The sequence below is a fragment of the Oncorhynchus kisutch genome, unplaced genomic scaffold (assembly GCF_002021735.2).
Source record: "Oncorhynchus kisutch isolate 150728-3 unplaced genomic scaffold, Okis_V2 scaffold985, whole genome shotgun sequence".
Classification (NCBI taxonomy): Eukaryota; Metazoa; Chordata; class Actinopteri; order Salmoniformes; family Salmonidae; genus Oncorhynchus; species Oncorhynchus kisutch.
In genome coordinates, this window is record NW_022262930.1 from 65,890 (window position 1) to 81,365 (window position 15,476).

Sequence of the window (15,476 nt, forward strand, 5' to 3'; positions counted from 1 at the left end):
CTGCTGTTGAATACTGAAAGAAACTGAATAATTGATTGAAAAACCTCTTATTCTCTAAATGTTAAATGCCCCGCTATATCAAAAATAACTTCTTCATACAGGGAGGTTGAAAGGGCTGCATGCAATGGTGCTAACCTGTCTGACTCACCTGTCAATATCAATCAAATCAATGGATTGAATACATGATCATGTCAAGTGAGGAAACTGTATTTTATTCTCTGTCTGTCTTTTCCACTAACACACTTATGTAGCACGGGAGGTTGGTGGCACCTTAATTGGGGAGGACGGCCTCATGGTAATGGCTGGAGTGGAATCAGTGGAATGGTATCAAACACATCAAAAAATGGTTTCCATGTGTTTGATGCCATCCTATTCGCTCCATTCCAGCCATTATTGTGAGCCGTCCTGCCCTCAGCAGCCTCCACTGTGATGTAGGTTGGACATGCATGGGCATATCTAATACGTATTACAACATATCTGCAGTTGATGAGGCATACACAATAAGAATAACATTAGGTCTTGTAGAGTCTGCTCTGATGAGGAGACAGGTCTAGCTCTTATCCAGGGCATTTGTACCTGTTTACCTTCCTACACTAACGCGGTGGACCAGAGCTATGGAAGCCCAAACTGTCACCATGAGCAGCAGGTGCAGTAGTCTACTAATCAGATGGTTTAGCCAGGCCTACTGTGAGAGGGTACAATTGTTCCATGTAGGCTACATATTAAAAATAGGGCTAGTATATTCAAGGTAATTCATTGCTAACTCATTACTCTTGCTAGTAGAAAGGTCTGATAAAAGAAAATCGATTCAGTTGATTGACAATTACATCTGGAACTGTTGATTTAGCCCACTGCAATTAACTGTTGCCTGACAAACTCCTGAAGAGACAACTCAGCAACTCTCGGAGAACAGTAGAAGTTAATAAAAGTGCTTCTTCTTTACTGCTAAAGGTAAAGCCAACTCGTTTCGGCCCTTTGGTTAATAATCTCTACAGAAAGAAAACCATGAAGGAGGATTGTGTATCTTTCAAAATGGCCTCTTAGGTTTCAGGGACCAATCACAGTTTGAAAGCTAAACACAACTTAATGTTATCTGTAAATTGAGTTGAAACGAATGGCGTGTTTAGTTTTTCATTCCCTCTGTGATTGATCTTTGAACCCATAGTTAATTTTTAAATATATAAGCCTCCTTCATTTTACAATCCGTAACCAAACCCTCCCTTCATTCTGGTCGCGCTCCCCTGCTCAGACAATGCATGCATCAACCAATGGGTGTGTACCACGTCATCGAATGTGTCATCGACTGACAGATTGCTATAGTGCAGAAAATGCACGAGAGTTCAGGGGCCTTGCTTTAACAAAGTTAACCATTTTCACTGTAGTGTCCAAAACATCTTTCAAGCTGTCAGGCATTCCCTTGGTAGCAAGAGCCTCTCGTGGATGCTGCAGTTTACCCAAGAGCCTCTTGTGGATGCTGCAGTTTACCCAAGAGCCTCTCGGTAGATGCTGCAGTGTACCCAGGTGGCGTTGGGAGCAACTGCTTACACATGCGTTACCACTCCACTATGTCTCCCTGTCATGGCTTTTGCACCATCAGTACAGATACCAACATGAGCAGCAGCTACGGACCGTTAGTGGAATTCCAACGAGAGAATAACAGTTAATTACATGTTAATTATTTAACTAGGCCAACTGTATTTGACATTGTGTTGTTATTTCGCTGAACACTAGATGGTTTAATGTTATTATTGGCAGTGAAATGAGGCCACTCAGGCGACAAAAAACCTCACCCAAATGTATATCCCCGTTGGAAAATATTAATGTACTGTTTGGAAATGTGAAGACATTTTTTCATTTATTATTATTATTTTTTAAAATGTGAATCACATTTTTATTGGCGTACCTGATACAGATGAATAACAAAACATGCACATGACAGTATTCATACCTTTTTGTGGTAAATGTGAATGAAAAAAAGTGTTTTGATAATGGTTTTCATACACATACCGTGTCCATAATGTAGAGACCTTTATATGGGATATTCATTGAAGACGTAAGGGAGGATGGTGTCACGTTCTGACCTTAGTTCCTTTGTTTTGTCTTTTGTTTTAGTATGGTCAGGGCGTGAGTTGGGTGGGTTGTCTATGTTTTAGTATGGTCAGGGCGTGAGTTGGGTGGGTTGTCTATGTTTTAGTATGGTCAGGGCGTGAGTTGGGTGGGTTGTCTATGTTTTAGTATGGTCAGGGCGTGAGTTGGGTGGGTTGTCTATGTTTTAGTATGGTCAGGGCGTGAGTTGGGTGGGTTGTCTATGTTTTAGTATGGTCAGGGCGTGAGTTGGGTGGGTTGTCTATGTTTTAGTATGGTCAGGGCGTGAGTTGGGTGGGTTGTCTATGTTTTAGTATGGTCAGGGCGTGAGTTGGGTGGGTTGTCTATGTTTTAGTATGGTCAGGGCGTGAGTTGGGTGGGTTGTCTATGTTTTAGTATGGTCAGGGCGTGAGTTGGGTGGGTTGTCTATGTTAGTTTGTCTACCATTTTCTATTTCTGTGTTTGGCCTGGTATGGTTCTCAATCAAAGGCAGCTGTCAATCGTTGTCCCTGATTAAGAGTCATATTTAGGTAGCCTGTTTTCCATTGTTTTTTGTGGGTGGTTGTTTCCTGTTTAGTGTTTTTGTTTCACCTTTCAGGACTGTTTGTTTGTCGTTTTGTCTAGTGTTGCATATTTCATAAAATAATATGAACAGTTACCACGCTGCACCTTGGTCCTGCTCTCCTTCCCCAGACAACAACCGTTACAGATGGTAAATGTGACCTGCATAACATACCAATACCAATTGACATACCTTTGTATGCCTCCTTGTCTGTATACCTGCAGACACAAACCTGAGCAGTTCAGTCATCTGCACCATAAACAGCTAGCCTTCAACATATTCTTATAGCATACATATTCTTACCTCTGTGTTGATATCCATTGAATTGTGTCCATTTTCTGTTTTTGAAAGATTTGCACAAATATGAAAATATAGATGGTATCATCATAAAACAATATCAATTTAGATCATACAATGAACAAACTTACCTTAAATATTTACATTTTTCAGTTAAGTGTCTGCACCTGCTGTCCTTTCAAATTCAAATGTTTCAGTTGGTCAGTTAGGTTCCTGCAAGAACCCCCACCAACTAAGGAGGTTCCTCGATGAACCCCACCTCTTATGGGGTTCTTGGAAGAACCTTTTGGGGGCCATTTTCAGTGTCAAGAACCCCAAGGTTCTTCAAAGAACTTTGAGGATCTTAGAAGAACCCTTGTTGAACCCCTAATGTTTAGAGTGTAGACTATACTGACCTGTATAGCAAAAGTAAGCACACGGAAAACTGAAAAGCCTATAGCACATAAGGGAAGTATGAAAGCACCTTGATATAGGGCAGGCGCATGCAAGCAGATGAGGACATTTGGCTATATGGAAGACATTATATAGTAAAAAAAAGCAGATGAGGACATTTGGCTATATGGAAGACATTATATAGTAAAAAAAAGCAGATGAGGACATTTGGCTATATGGAAGACATATAGTAAAACCTACAAAAGTGTGAACGTTAACCAGGAAAGAAAACATACTAGCCTCCCCTGTGCCGAATAAAAACTCTCCCCAAAGCAACACAAAAAGTTTAACAACCCTCTCCTATTTTGGACCACCCCTCTCTCCATTAAATTGCGATCTGTTCCTAATTTAACATAGCCCTCACCTTCATAACTGGCAGCAGTCCAACCAGTGTCGTCAGACTTGCCACTCCTCCACGGTTCTGTTCCACCACGCCACATTCTTACGTATACAGTCAATACGGAACTGTTGTCTGCTGCCCACTACAACTACAGTATTCATACAGTTATTGACATATCGCGTTTTGCAATCCCAACTTCCTCTTGCTCTCTATGACAGTGTGATGTTTGGCAATAGTGGGCATGTGTTATAGGTGCCTGCAAAGTAGGCTAGACGTCAAATGAATCTAGAGCTCTGAAGATCGGCGATATCATGGAAGAAACAGGGGCCCTTATCCGCAAAAGAAGAGCCACTATATCCACTGGAAAATGTGTTCCTTTGAAACAAGTGAATGGGCGGTCAGAAGTTGATGAAAGTGTTAACGGCCGCAGTGACAGCGGCAACATTGTAACTAAGCGAAACGTGTCCGATTTGCCTTCTACCACGTCAAAAGAAAGGAAGAAACGAATAAATGTTCCTAGTGATAGACAGAGGTGAGGCATTAACTAACAAAACCCAGACGTGTCGTTATAGTGGGGTGAATTTATGCCAGGAAAAACAGATCACGACTTTTATTACTTCAGCCACTTGTGCAATCTTCCCTTATGAACAGTTATTTATAATGGCGTATAATGACTAATGTAATTTAAACCATTTCGCAATGTCTATATGTCACCCATGCTGGTCCAATAGGCTATATGTCAAATTGGGGATAAAAAGGGGTACATTTAAAACGTTTTATTTTTTAAGGGAAGTCGGTGGTGTGGACGTCATTTGGGAAGGGTATTTCAGATCAGTTAACTATAGCTGTAGTACAGTACAGTAAATGAATGTGCACGTATTCAAACTATCCCACGTCTCTTCATGCCTCAGTTGCCACAGGTTGCAGGAGTCCCTGTTGAGCTCTGCCAGTGGTTATAGAAACTACAGAGGAGTCCTCAACTGGTGTGTTGTCATGCTGGTAAGTTTTCTTCTGCAACGTCATACTGAGTCTCAGTTAATTCTCCAGTCTGCTCAACAACACTCAGGTCAGTGTAAACACCACAATCACTGGCCAGGTTTCCCTCTTAGGCTACATCTTAATACCTAATCATTTTTTTTGGGGGGGACCATGTTGTTCCATGTAGTGAATATGTTATACAGTGCGTTTGTATGGGGTAATAGAAGTAAGGCAAAATTAAAATTATTCATCTAATAATTTTGTCAAAAATAACATTTTTGATACTTCAAGGGGTCTTAAAATTGATCCATGGTATGACCTTAAAACAATTCCATATAGCTTAGTAGACCCCCGGTTTAGACAGGACTTAGACTTTTTAGTGCCAAAAATAAGGGGTTATACATATAAAAAATAAATAATATAGTTTACAGTATACAGAAGACCAAGGTGCAGCGTGGTACGTGTTCATATTATTGATTCTGACTGAACACCGAATACAATATAACTAAAAGAATAGCCGAAACAGTTCTGACAGGTGCAACAAACACTAAACAGAAAATAACCACCCACAACTAACAGTGGGAAAACAGGCTACCTAAGTATGGTTCTCAATCAGAGACAACGAAAGACAGATGTCCCTGATTGAGAACCATACCCGACCAAAACATAGAAATACAAAACCTAGACATACAAACATAGAATGCCCACCCACATCACACCCTGACCAAACAAAATATAGAAACAGACAAAGCAATCTACGGTCAGGGCGTGACACAGTAAGGCAAAATAACATTTTTCATCAAATCTTTTTTATTATTTTATTTTTATACCTCAATGGGTCTTAAAATTCTAAATCAAATAAAAAAAATGATCCTTGGTATGACCTTCTTAAAAATAATTCTATATAGCTTAGTAGAACACTACCCCTCATCTTAAACAGTGCTTAGACCAGGGTGTCTGTAGTGACTGTAGCCTTTAAAACATAGGGGCTCTCGAGTGGCGCAGTGGTCGAAAGGCTAGAGGCGTCACTACAGACACCCTGGTTCGAATCCAGGCTGTATCACAACCGGCCGTGATTGGGAGTCCCAAAGGGCAGGCGCACAATTGGCCCCGCGTTGTCCGTGTTTGGCCGGTGTATCGCAACCGGCCGTGATTGGGAGTCCCATAGGGTAGGCGCACTTTTGGCCCAGCGCCGTCCGGGATTGGCCGGTGTAGGCCGTCATTGTAAATAAGAATTAGTTCTTAACTGGCTTACCTCCGACAAGAGGAGTCGATCAGAGAGCATCACTGTGCGGTGGTGGGTGTGTGCCCCCAGGTCTCACCAGAAGGCATATTCATCCCACGCTGGGCCTGAAACCACAGTGTTTAAAGACACCAGACACTCATTCAGAACACCTGGAGGATTATATATCTAGCCCGAGGCTACTCTGTGTTCCTGTTCTTTTATTTAAGCAAGATTACAGTGAAAGTCAGACAAAATCATAAATCATATTCTTTTGTCTTTAAATGATTTTGCTGCTGAAGGAGGTGATGTGGATTGAAGTGAGGCCAAGGTCATCCTGCTTTCATGTAATAATCTGATATTCTGTAAGATTCCTTTAGGCTTAAATTACTAGACGCAGGATAGTAGAGGTACATTGCACTTGTGCCGCGGCACTTACTGGACTAGACTATTCTGTCCAATCCTAAAGTAGGACACGTAACGCTTAGCTATATAGTTAGCTAATCACTTTGTTAATAACCTTGTGTTTTGCTAATTCAGTTTGGCTTTGAAGTCAGTGTGTGAGAGGATGGGAAACAGCAGGACATTCCCATTCCTCTAGCTCGCAGTGAGTCTTAATACAACCACATAAACCATTGTTTTACTCTTTAGAGAGAGATGTTGGAGTTCAAGGATGGTTTGATGATGCTAAGGGAAACATGGTGGTACCATTCCCATAGAAAAACACACTGACATTCAGATGTGTAACTATTGTGGGGAAATATGGTATTGAGATTCTATCTAAAGTAATCATTCTGCAACAGCTAGTTTGTTGATCTGAATTCACGTCCAATCTAGAGCAACGCCAGCTTAGTCCCCTTCATCAAAGCCGTGGAGAATAAATTCACATTTCTAAAACTGTTGATAATCCACTCTCTGAAACAAGATCATTTTGTCATCACAGTACTTTGTTCATTCTTTGAACTTCTTCTCAAATTCCCATTGAACGTGGAGAAGTCTTTGTATTCCATAATAAGATATTACAATCCAAAATGGAAAATGTTCAACGAGGGAGGGAGAGAATCACAAGACAGACCTAAAAATCAAGAGAGTGATTATCTTGACTTGCAAACACGTAATCTTTTAGCTGTCAAGATGAGTTCCAGAAATAGTACTGTATTTGGTGTTTATGAGGATCTCCATTAGCTAGAGCCAAAGCTGCAGCTACTCTTCCTGTGGTCCACATCAAACATGACATTAATAGACCATTACAGCTGAAAGACAGAACTACATAAAATGACAATACATTACATTAATAGACATTTTTTTAAACATTTTTTAAAATAATAGACAGGTACAGAACTACATACATTTTTTTTAAAACTCTGTTTATTACGTTTTACACACACACACACACACACAGACACACACACACACACACACACACACACACACACACAGACACACACACACACACACACAGACACACACACACACACACACACACACACACACACACACACACACACACACACACACACACACACACACACACACACACACACACACACACACACACACACACACACACACACACACACACACACACACACACACACACACAGACAAGACACACACACACACACACACACACACACACACACACACACACACACACACACAGACAAGACACACACACACACACACACACACACACACACACACACACACACACAGACAAGACACACACACACACACACACACACACACACACACACACACACACACACACACACACACACACACACAGACAAGACACACACACACACACACACACACACACACACACACACACACACACACACACACACACACACACACACACACACACACACACACACAGACAAGACACACACACACACACACACACACACACACACACACACACACACACACAGACAGACACACACACACAGACAAGACACACACACACAGACAAGACAACACAAAGCAATATAAATAATATACTCAACTAGAAAAAAAAAACAAATAAATAAATAAATAGAAAAAAGCTTGAAAGATACCATACTGTAGACAGAACTACATACATTTCAAATAAGTATACACACTTTAATATTAGTATGCCTTAGCAATCATTGCAACATGTACTCATAATAACGGCTACACTGCAGTCATCCATTTTGTTACAGTTGCTTACTGTTACAACTGCAGGTCCTGATCCTAATCTCTCAAAACCAGTTGTTCTGTAAACACTAGCGAGAATCTCACAACATTAGGAACCACCCTTGTCCTTGGTTCTTCCGTTTGACGTCAGTACTGTTCCTAATAATGTGATTCATAGGCAAGTGCAACGAAATCGACAATGAAAATGCAATAATTCCTCCAGCACCAACCACAGTTTTCACCCTAGCAACTGTGTCATTCAGCTCATAGCAACGAGCTACTGATGGAGTTTCCATCCCCACTAAGGCTTCAATTTAATCCTTCACCTCAGCAACCGAGTTGGAGTTTTCTCCAGCTGAAGTTTCAATTGAATCCTTGGTTTTAGCTACCTATGTGGACGTTTTAGCTACCTATGTGGACGTTTTAGCTACCTATGTGGACGTTTTAGCTACCTATGTGGACGTTTTAGCTACCTATGTGGACGTTTTAGCTATCTATGTGGACGTTTTAGCTACCTATGTGGACGTTTTAGCTACCTATGTGGACGTTTTAGATGCCCATCACTGCACAACGTGCAGTAAATTTAACAGCCATCTCTGACGTCCTTCGCCCTGTCTAGTGCATAGAAATGAACTAAACCAAACTGCCCGTAAAGGGTTTACTGAGGTATAGTGTAAAATGTTAGTCTACTGCCCTTAAAGGGTTTACTGAGGTATAGTGTAACGTGTTACAGTCTACTGCCCTTAAAGGGTTTACTGAGGTATAGTGTAAAATGTTAGTCTACTGCCCCTAAAGGGTTTACTGAGGTATATTGCGGGGTCTTTGGTCCCCTTGATATGGAGTTTCCTCCGGTTCACTAATGGAGTTTCCTCCAGTTCTCTTATGGAGTTTCCTCCGGTACTCGTATGGAGTTTCCTCCGGTTCTCTTATGGAGTTTCCTCCGGTACTCTTATGGAGTTTCCTCCGGTTCTCTTATGGAGTTTCCTCCGGTTCTCTTATGGAGTTTCCTCCGGTTCTCTAATGGAGTTTCCTCCGGTTCTCTAATGGAGTTTCCTCCGGTTCTCTAATGGAATTTCCTCCGATTCTCTTATGAAGTTCCCTCCGGTTCTCTTATGGAGTTCCCTCCGGTTCTCTTATGGAATTTCCTCCCGTTATCTTACGGAGTTCCCTCCGGTTCTCTTATGGAGTTCCCTCCGGTTCTCTTATGGAGTTTCCTCCGGTTCTCTAATGGAGTTTCCTCCGGTTCTCTAATGGAGTTTCCTCCAGTTCTCTAATGGAGTTTTCTCCGGTTCTCTAATGGAGTTTCCTCCGGTTTTCTTATGGAGTTTCCTCCGGTTTTCTTATGGAGTTAGATGCATCTACAATGGAAAATAAATACTGCACCTTAGCACACATGCACTCACTCACACCTACATAGATATACATGTAAACTCATCCACACACACCCTCATACATTCATGCTACACACACATCACAACTGCTGCTACCATACTCTTTGTTACATCTGCCCTTGTCTACTTCTCATCCTGTGTCTCCCAAACCTGCCGCCACTCCCCCAGTGCTCTCTCCCTCTCTCTCTGTGTGTGGGTGTATCTGATTGTGGGAGTGGCAGCAGATGTGCTGGAGTCAGAGCAGATCCCCACCAGCTGCAACATGTTCCATAATCAGAACTCTACAAATACTCAGCCCTGCCACTTCCACGCTGCCAGATCGTAGCCTCTGCTCAGTCAGTCTGCATTTGAAGCCGTTTGTTCCTGCATAGATCTTGTTATCCTGTGTTGCCTGTTTTCCCCAGTCGGACGCTGCTTTTCTCTCCGCTCTCCCCGCTTTTCAATAAATACCTTGGTTACCTTATTCCTGTCTCCTCGTCTGAGTCTGCACTTGGGTTCACCTGCTCCACCCCGCGTAACACTCTCATTATGATTGCTAAATACCTCATCATTTAAACACTTTTCCCCCACACTCTCCCCCAATCCCCCCTTCCCCAAAACATGTGTAAATATTGAACTATAAATTGTGCCTTCCTGTATTATTATGCTTAACATTTTACTCTACTGAGACATTTACTTTGTTTGTATTCTTAATTGTTATTATTTCTTATTGTTGCATTGTCAAAAAGGAACCTGCAAGTAAGCATTTCATTTGACGATGTATACCATGTGTATCACGTATATACGACTAATAAAACTTGAAACTACAGTGGAGAAGAGACACTGTAATTTAATCATATGATGAATGTATGCTTCTACCAAGTGAAACAAACTGTATTTTCAAGGATGCAATGAATTTACAAGCCCTCTTTTGTTGTAGGTCTTAAGCAATGCCCGTCTGTTCTTGGAAAACCTTTTAAAGTAAGTACAGAATGTTATGAGGAGCTTGCTATAAGAGAAGAGGGGGGAAAGGAGAGTGTAGTCTTATGGCTGTCATTTGACTGTTCGAAGTAAAGGCCCCGTTCTGTCCTGTATGCTACTGCAAGCGTGATGCCTCCTGACTGTCCACAGATGCCCAGCACAGTAACAGCCTATAGGGAGCTTCCAGGCATTGCTTACTAAAGGCATACTGTGGTCAAGACGTGCAAGGAGGGTACATTGTCATGTATTACTGTAAAGTAAGATAGGAGGTTCTGTGCCTGATTCACTCAAACATGCTGCATCACTTACACTCGCAGCATTCTGATAACTGAAAGGCTGAAATATTTCAAGTTCAGTTTTAATGTCACATGCACAAGTACAGTGCAATGTATTTCTTGCAAGCTCTAATCCCAACAATGCAATAATAAATAACAATGTAATACTAAATATAACAAGGTAGAACAAAAACACAGGAGATATAAAATCCGACTGTGGTTTGATTCAGCTGAGCTGTGAGTGTCTAACCACAGTGTTCTGTTTTTCTAGGTATGGCATTCTAGTGGACCCAATACAAGTGGTTTCTCTATTCATAAAGGACCCCTACAACATGCCTGCAGCGTGCCTTGTTATCGGTACGTGGACTTTACTCTGCTCTAGTATGTCATTTAGGGCCCTTCTGGATATTACCCCTCATTCCCCGTACGCCCTAGATCACTCTCCCAACACACTGTCACTATCATTCCCCAGACCCTACGCACTAGATCACTCTCCCAACACACTATCATTCCCCAGACCCTACGCACTTGATCACTCCCCCTTACACACTATCACTCCCCCTACACACTAGATCTGTAGGCAGGTCATTACAGGCTGTCCTGTTGCAGCCGTCTCCTGATGACCATCCCCCTGGCCTATTTTATGGGCCGGCCATGTACATAGAAACCCCATTTCAGTTGGTCACAATGCTTACATATCCGAGATCTACGCTGACATTTCTTGAGAGGTATTTTCAAACATCATTTACTCTATTGTTACTATAACACTGTGAATCAGGTGGAATGGCTAACTCTTGAGTACAACCTGAATCGTCTTGGAAATGCTATTTCTGCCTTTCTGTCAATGTTTATCGTGTCTATGAACACGCATCTTTAAAAAAAAAAAAAAGCATTTTTGTTATATAGCTGACTATATATGGACTATGGAACAAGGGACTCCCTGTACAGTACTGAGAGAAGGACTATGGGACAAGGGACTCCCTATACAGTACAGTACAGAGAGTAGGACTATGGGACAAGGGACTCCCTATACAGTACAGTACTGAGAGAAGGACTATGGGACAAGGGACTCCCTATACAGTACTGAGAGAAGGACTATGGGACAAGGGACTCCCTATACAGTACAGTACTGAGAGAAGGACTATGGGACAAGGGACTCCCTATACAGTACAGAGAGAAGGACTATGGGACAAGGGACTCCCTATACAGTACCGTACAGAGAGTAGGACTATGGGACAAGGGACTCCCTATACAGTACAGTACTGAGAGAAGGACTATGGGACAAGGGACTCCTTATACAGTACAGTACTGAGAGAAGGACTATGGGACAAGGGACTCCCTATACAGTACAGTACTGAGAGAAGGACTATGGGACAAGGGACTCCCTATACAGTACTGAGAGAAGGACTATGGGACAAGGGACTCCTTATACAGTACAGTACTGAGAGAAGGACTATGGGACAAGGGACTCCCTATACAGTACAGAGAGAAGGACTATGGGACAAGGGACTCCCTATACAGTACAGTACAGAGAGTAGGACTATGGGACAAGGGACTCCCTATACAGTACAGTACTGAGAGAAGGACTATGGGACAAGGGACTCCCTATACAGTACTGAGAGAAGGACTATGGGACAAGGGACTCCTTATACAGTACAGTACTGAGAGAAGGACTATGGGACAAGGGACTCCCAATACAGTACAGAGAGAAGGACTATGGGACAAGGTACTCCCTATACAGTACTGAGAGAAGGACTATGGGACAAGGGACTCCTTATACAGTACAGTACTGAGAGAAGGACTATGGGACAAGGGACTCCCTATACAGTACTGAGAGAAGGACTATGGGACAAGGGACTCCCAATACAGTACAGAGAGAAGGACTATGGGACAAGGGACCCCCTATACAGTACTGAGAGAAGGACTAGGGGACAAGGGACTCCCTATACAGTAGAGTACTGAGAGAAGGACTATGGGACAAGGGACTCCCTATACAGTACAGTACTGAGAGAAGGACTATGGGACAAGGGACTCCCTATACAGTACAGAGAGAAGGACTATGGGACAAGGGACTCCCAATACAGTACAGAGAGAAGGACTATGGGACAAGGGACCCCCTATACAGTACTGAGAGAAGGACTATGGGACAAGGGACTCCCTATACAGTACAGTACTGAGAGAAGGACTATGGGACAAGGGACTCCCTATACAGTACTGAGAGAAGGACTATGGGACAAGGGACTCCCTATACAGTACTGAGAGAAGGACTATGGGACAAGGGACTCCCTATACAGTACAGTACAGAGAGTAGGACTATGGGACAAGGGACTCCCTATACAGTACTGAGAGAAGGACTATGGGACAAGGGACTCCTTATACAGTACAGTACTGAGAGAAGGACTATGGGACAAGGGACTCCCTATACAGTACTGAGAGAAGGACTATGGGACAAGGGACTCCCAATACAGTACAGAGAGAAGGACTATGGGACAAGGGACCCCCTATACAGTACTGAGAGAAGGACTAGGGGACAAGGGACTCCCTATACAGTAGAGTACTGAGAGAAGGACTATGGGACAAGGGACTCCCTATACAGTACAGTACTGAGAGAAGGACTATGGGACAAGGGACTCCCTATACAGTACAGAGAGAAGGACTATGGGACAAGGGACTCCCAATACAGTACAGAGAGAAGGACTATGGGACAAGGGACCCCCTATACAGTACTGAGAGAAGGACTATGGGACAAGGGACTCCCTATACAGTACAGTACTGAGAGAAGGACTATGGGACAAGGGACTCCCTATACAGTACTGAGAGAAGGACTATGGGACAAGGGACTCCCTATACAGTACTGAGAGAAGGACTATGGGACAAGGGACTCCCTATACAGTACAGTACTGAGAGAAGGACTATGGGACAAGGGACTCCCTATACAGTACAGAGAGAAGGACTATGGGACAAGGGACTCCCTATACAGTACCGTACAGAGAGTAGGACTATGGGACAAGGGACTCCCTATACAGTACAGTACTGAGAGAAGGACTATGGGACAAGGGACTCCCTATACAGTACAGTACTGAGAGAAGGACTATGGGACAAGGGACTCCCTATACAGTACTGAGAGAAGGACTATGGGACAAGGGACTCCCTATACAGTACTGAGAGAAGGACTATGGGACAAGGGACTCCCTATACAGTACAGTACTGAGAGAAGGACTATGGGACAAGGGACTCCCTATACAGTACAGAGAGAAGGACTATGGGACAAGGGACTCCCTATACAGTACCGTACAGAGAGTAGGACTATGGGACAAGGGACTCCCTATACAGTACAGTACTGAGAGAAGGACTATGGGACAAGGGACTCCTTATACAGTACAGTACTGAGAGAAGGACTATGGGACAAGGGACTCCCTATACAGTACAGTACTGAGAGAAGGACTATGGGACAAGGGACTCCCTATACAGTACTGAGAGAAGGACTATGGGACAAGGGACTCCTTATACAGTACAGTACTGAGAGAAGGACTATGGGACAAGGGACTCCCTATACAGTACAGAGAGAAGGACTATGGGACAAGGGACTCCCTATACAGTACAGTACAGAGAGTAGGACTATGGGACAAGGGACTCCCTATACAGTACAGTACTGAGAGAAGGACTATGGGACAAGGGACTCCCTATACAGTACTGAGAGAAGGACTATGGGACAAGGGACTCCTTATACAGTACAGTACTGAGAGAAGGACTATGGGACAAGGGACTCCCAATACAGTACAGAGAGAAGGACTATGGGACAAGGTACTCCCTATACAGTACTGAGAGAAGGACTATGGGACAAGGGACTCCTTATACAGTACAGTACTGAGAGAAGGACTATGGGACAAGGGACTCCCTATACAGTACTGAGAGAAGGACTATGGGACAAGGGACTCCCAATACAGTACAGAGAGAAGGACTATGGGACAAGGGACCCCCTATACAGTACTGAGAGAAGGACTAGGGGACAAGGGACTCCCTATACAGTAGAGTACTGAGAGAAGGACTATGGGACAAGGGACTCCCTATACAGTACAGTACTGAGAGAAGGACTATGGGACAAGGGACTCCCTATACAGTACAGAGAGAAGGACTATGGGACAAGGGACTCCCAATACAGTACAGAGAGAAGGACTATGGGACAAGGGACCCCCTATACAGTACTGAGAGAAGGACTATGGGACAAGGGACTCCCTATACAGTACAGTACTGAGAGAAGGACTATGGGACAAGGGACTCCCTATACAGTACTGAGAGAAGGACTATGGGACAAGGGACTCCCTATACAGTACTGAGAGAAGGACTATGGGACAAGGGACTCCCTATACAGTACAGTACAGAGAGTAGGACTATGGGACAAGGGACTCCCTATACAGTACTGAGAGAAGGACTATGGGACAAGGGACTCCTTATACAGTACAGTACTGAGAGAAGGACTATGGGACAAGGGACTCCCTATACAGTACTGAGAGAAGGACTATGGGACAAGGGACTCCCAATACAGTACAGAGAGAAGGACTATGGGACAAGGGACCCCCTATACAGTACTGAGAGAAGGACTAGGGGACAAGGGACTCCCTATACAGTAGAGTACTGAGAGAAGGACTATGGGACAAGGGACTCCCTATACAGTACAGTACTGAGAGAAGGACTATGGGACAAGGGACTCCCTATACAGTACAGAGAGAAGGACTATGGGACAAGGGACTCCCAATACAGTACAGAGAGA

The 15,476-nt window shown here is 43.4% G+C and overlaps 1 protein-coding gene across 1 annotated transcript in view; it reads left to right on the top strand.

Annotated features, from left to right (window-relative positions):
* Positions 1–3,821: 3,821 nt before the first annotated feature.
* Positions 3,822–15,476, top strand: part of LOC109905513 (diacylglycerol O-acyltransferase 1) — a 32,341-nt gene continuing 20,686 nt past the window's right edge. Inside the window, exons 1-4 of the mRNA XM_031817317.1 lie at positions 3,822–4,248; positions 4,628–4,715; positions 10,390–10,430; positions 10,977–11,062. Of these exons, the coding sequence (XP_031673177.1) occupies positions 4,028–4,248; positions 4,628–4,715; positions 10,390–10,430; positions 10,977–11,062 (436 nt within the window). The 5' untranslated portion in view covers positions 3,822–4,027. The remainder of the gene's footprint in view (positions 4,249–4,627; positions 4,716–10,389; positions 10,431–10,976; positions 11,063–15,476) is intronic.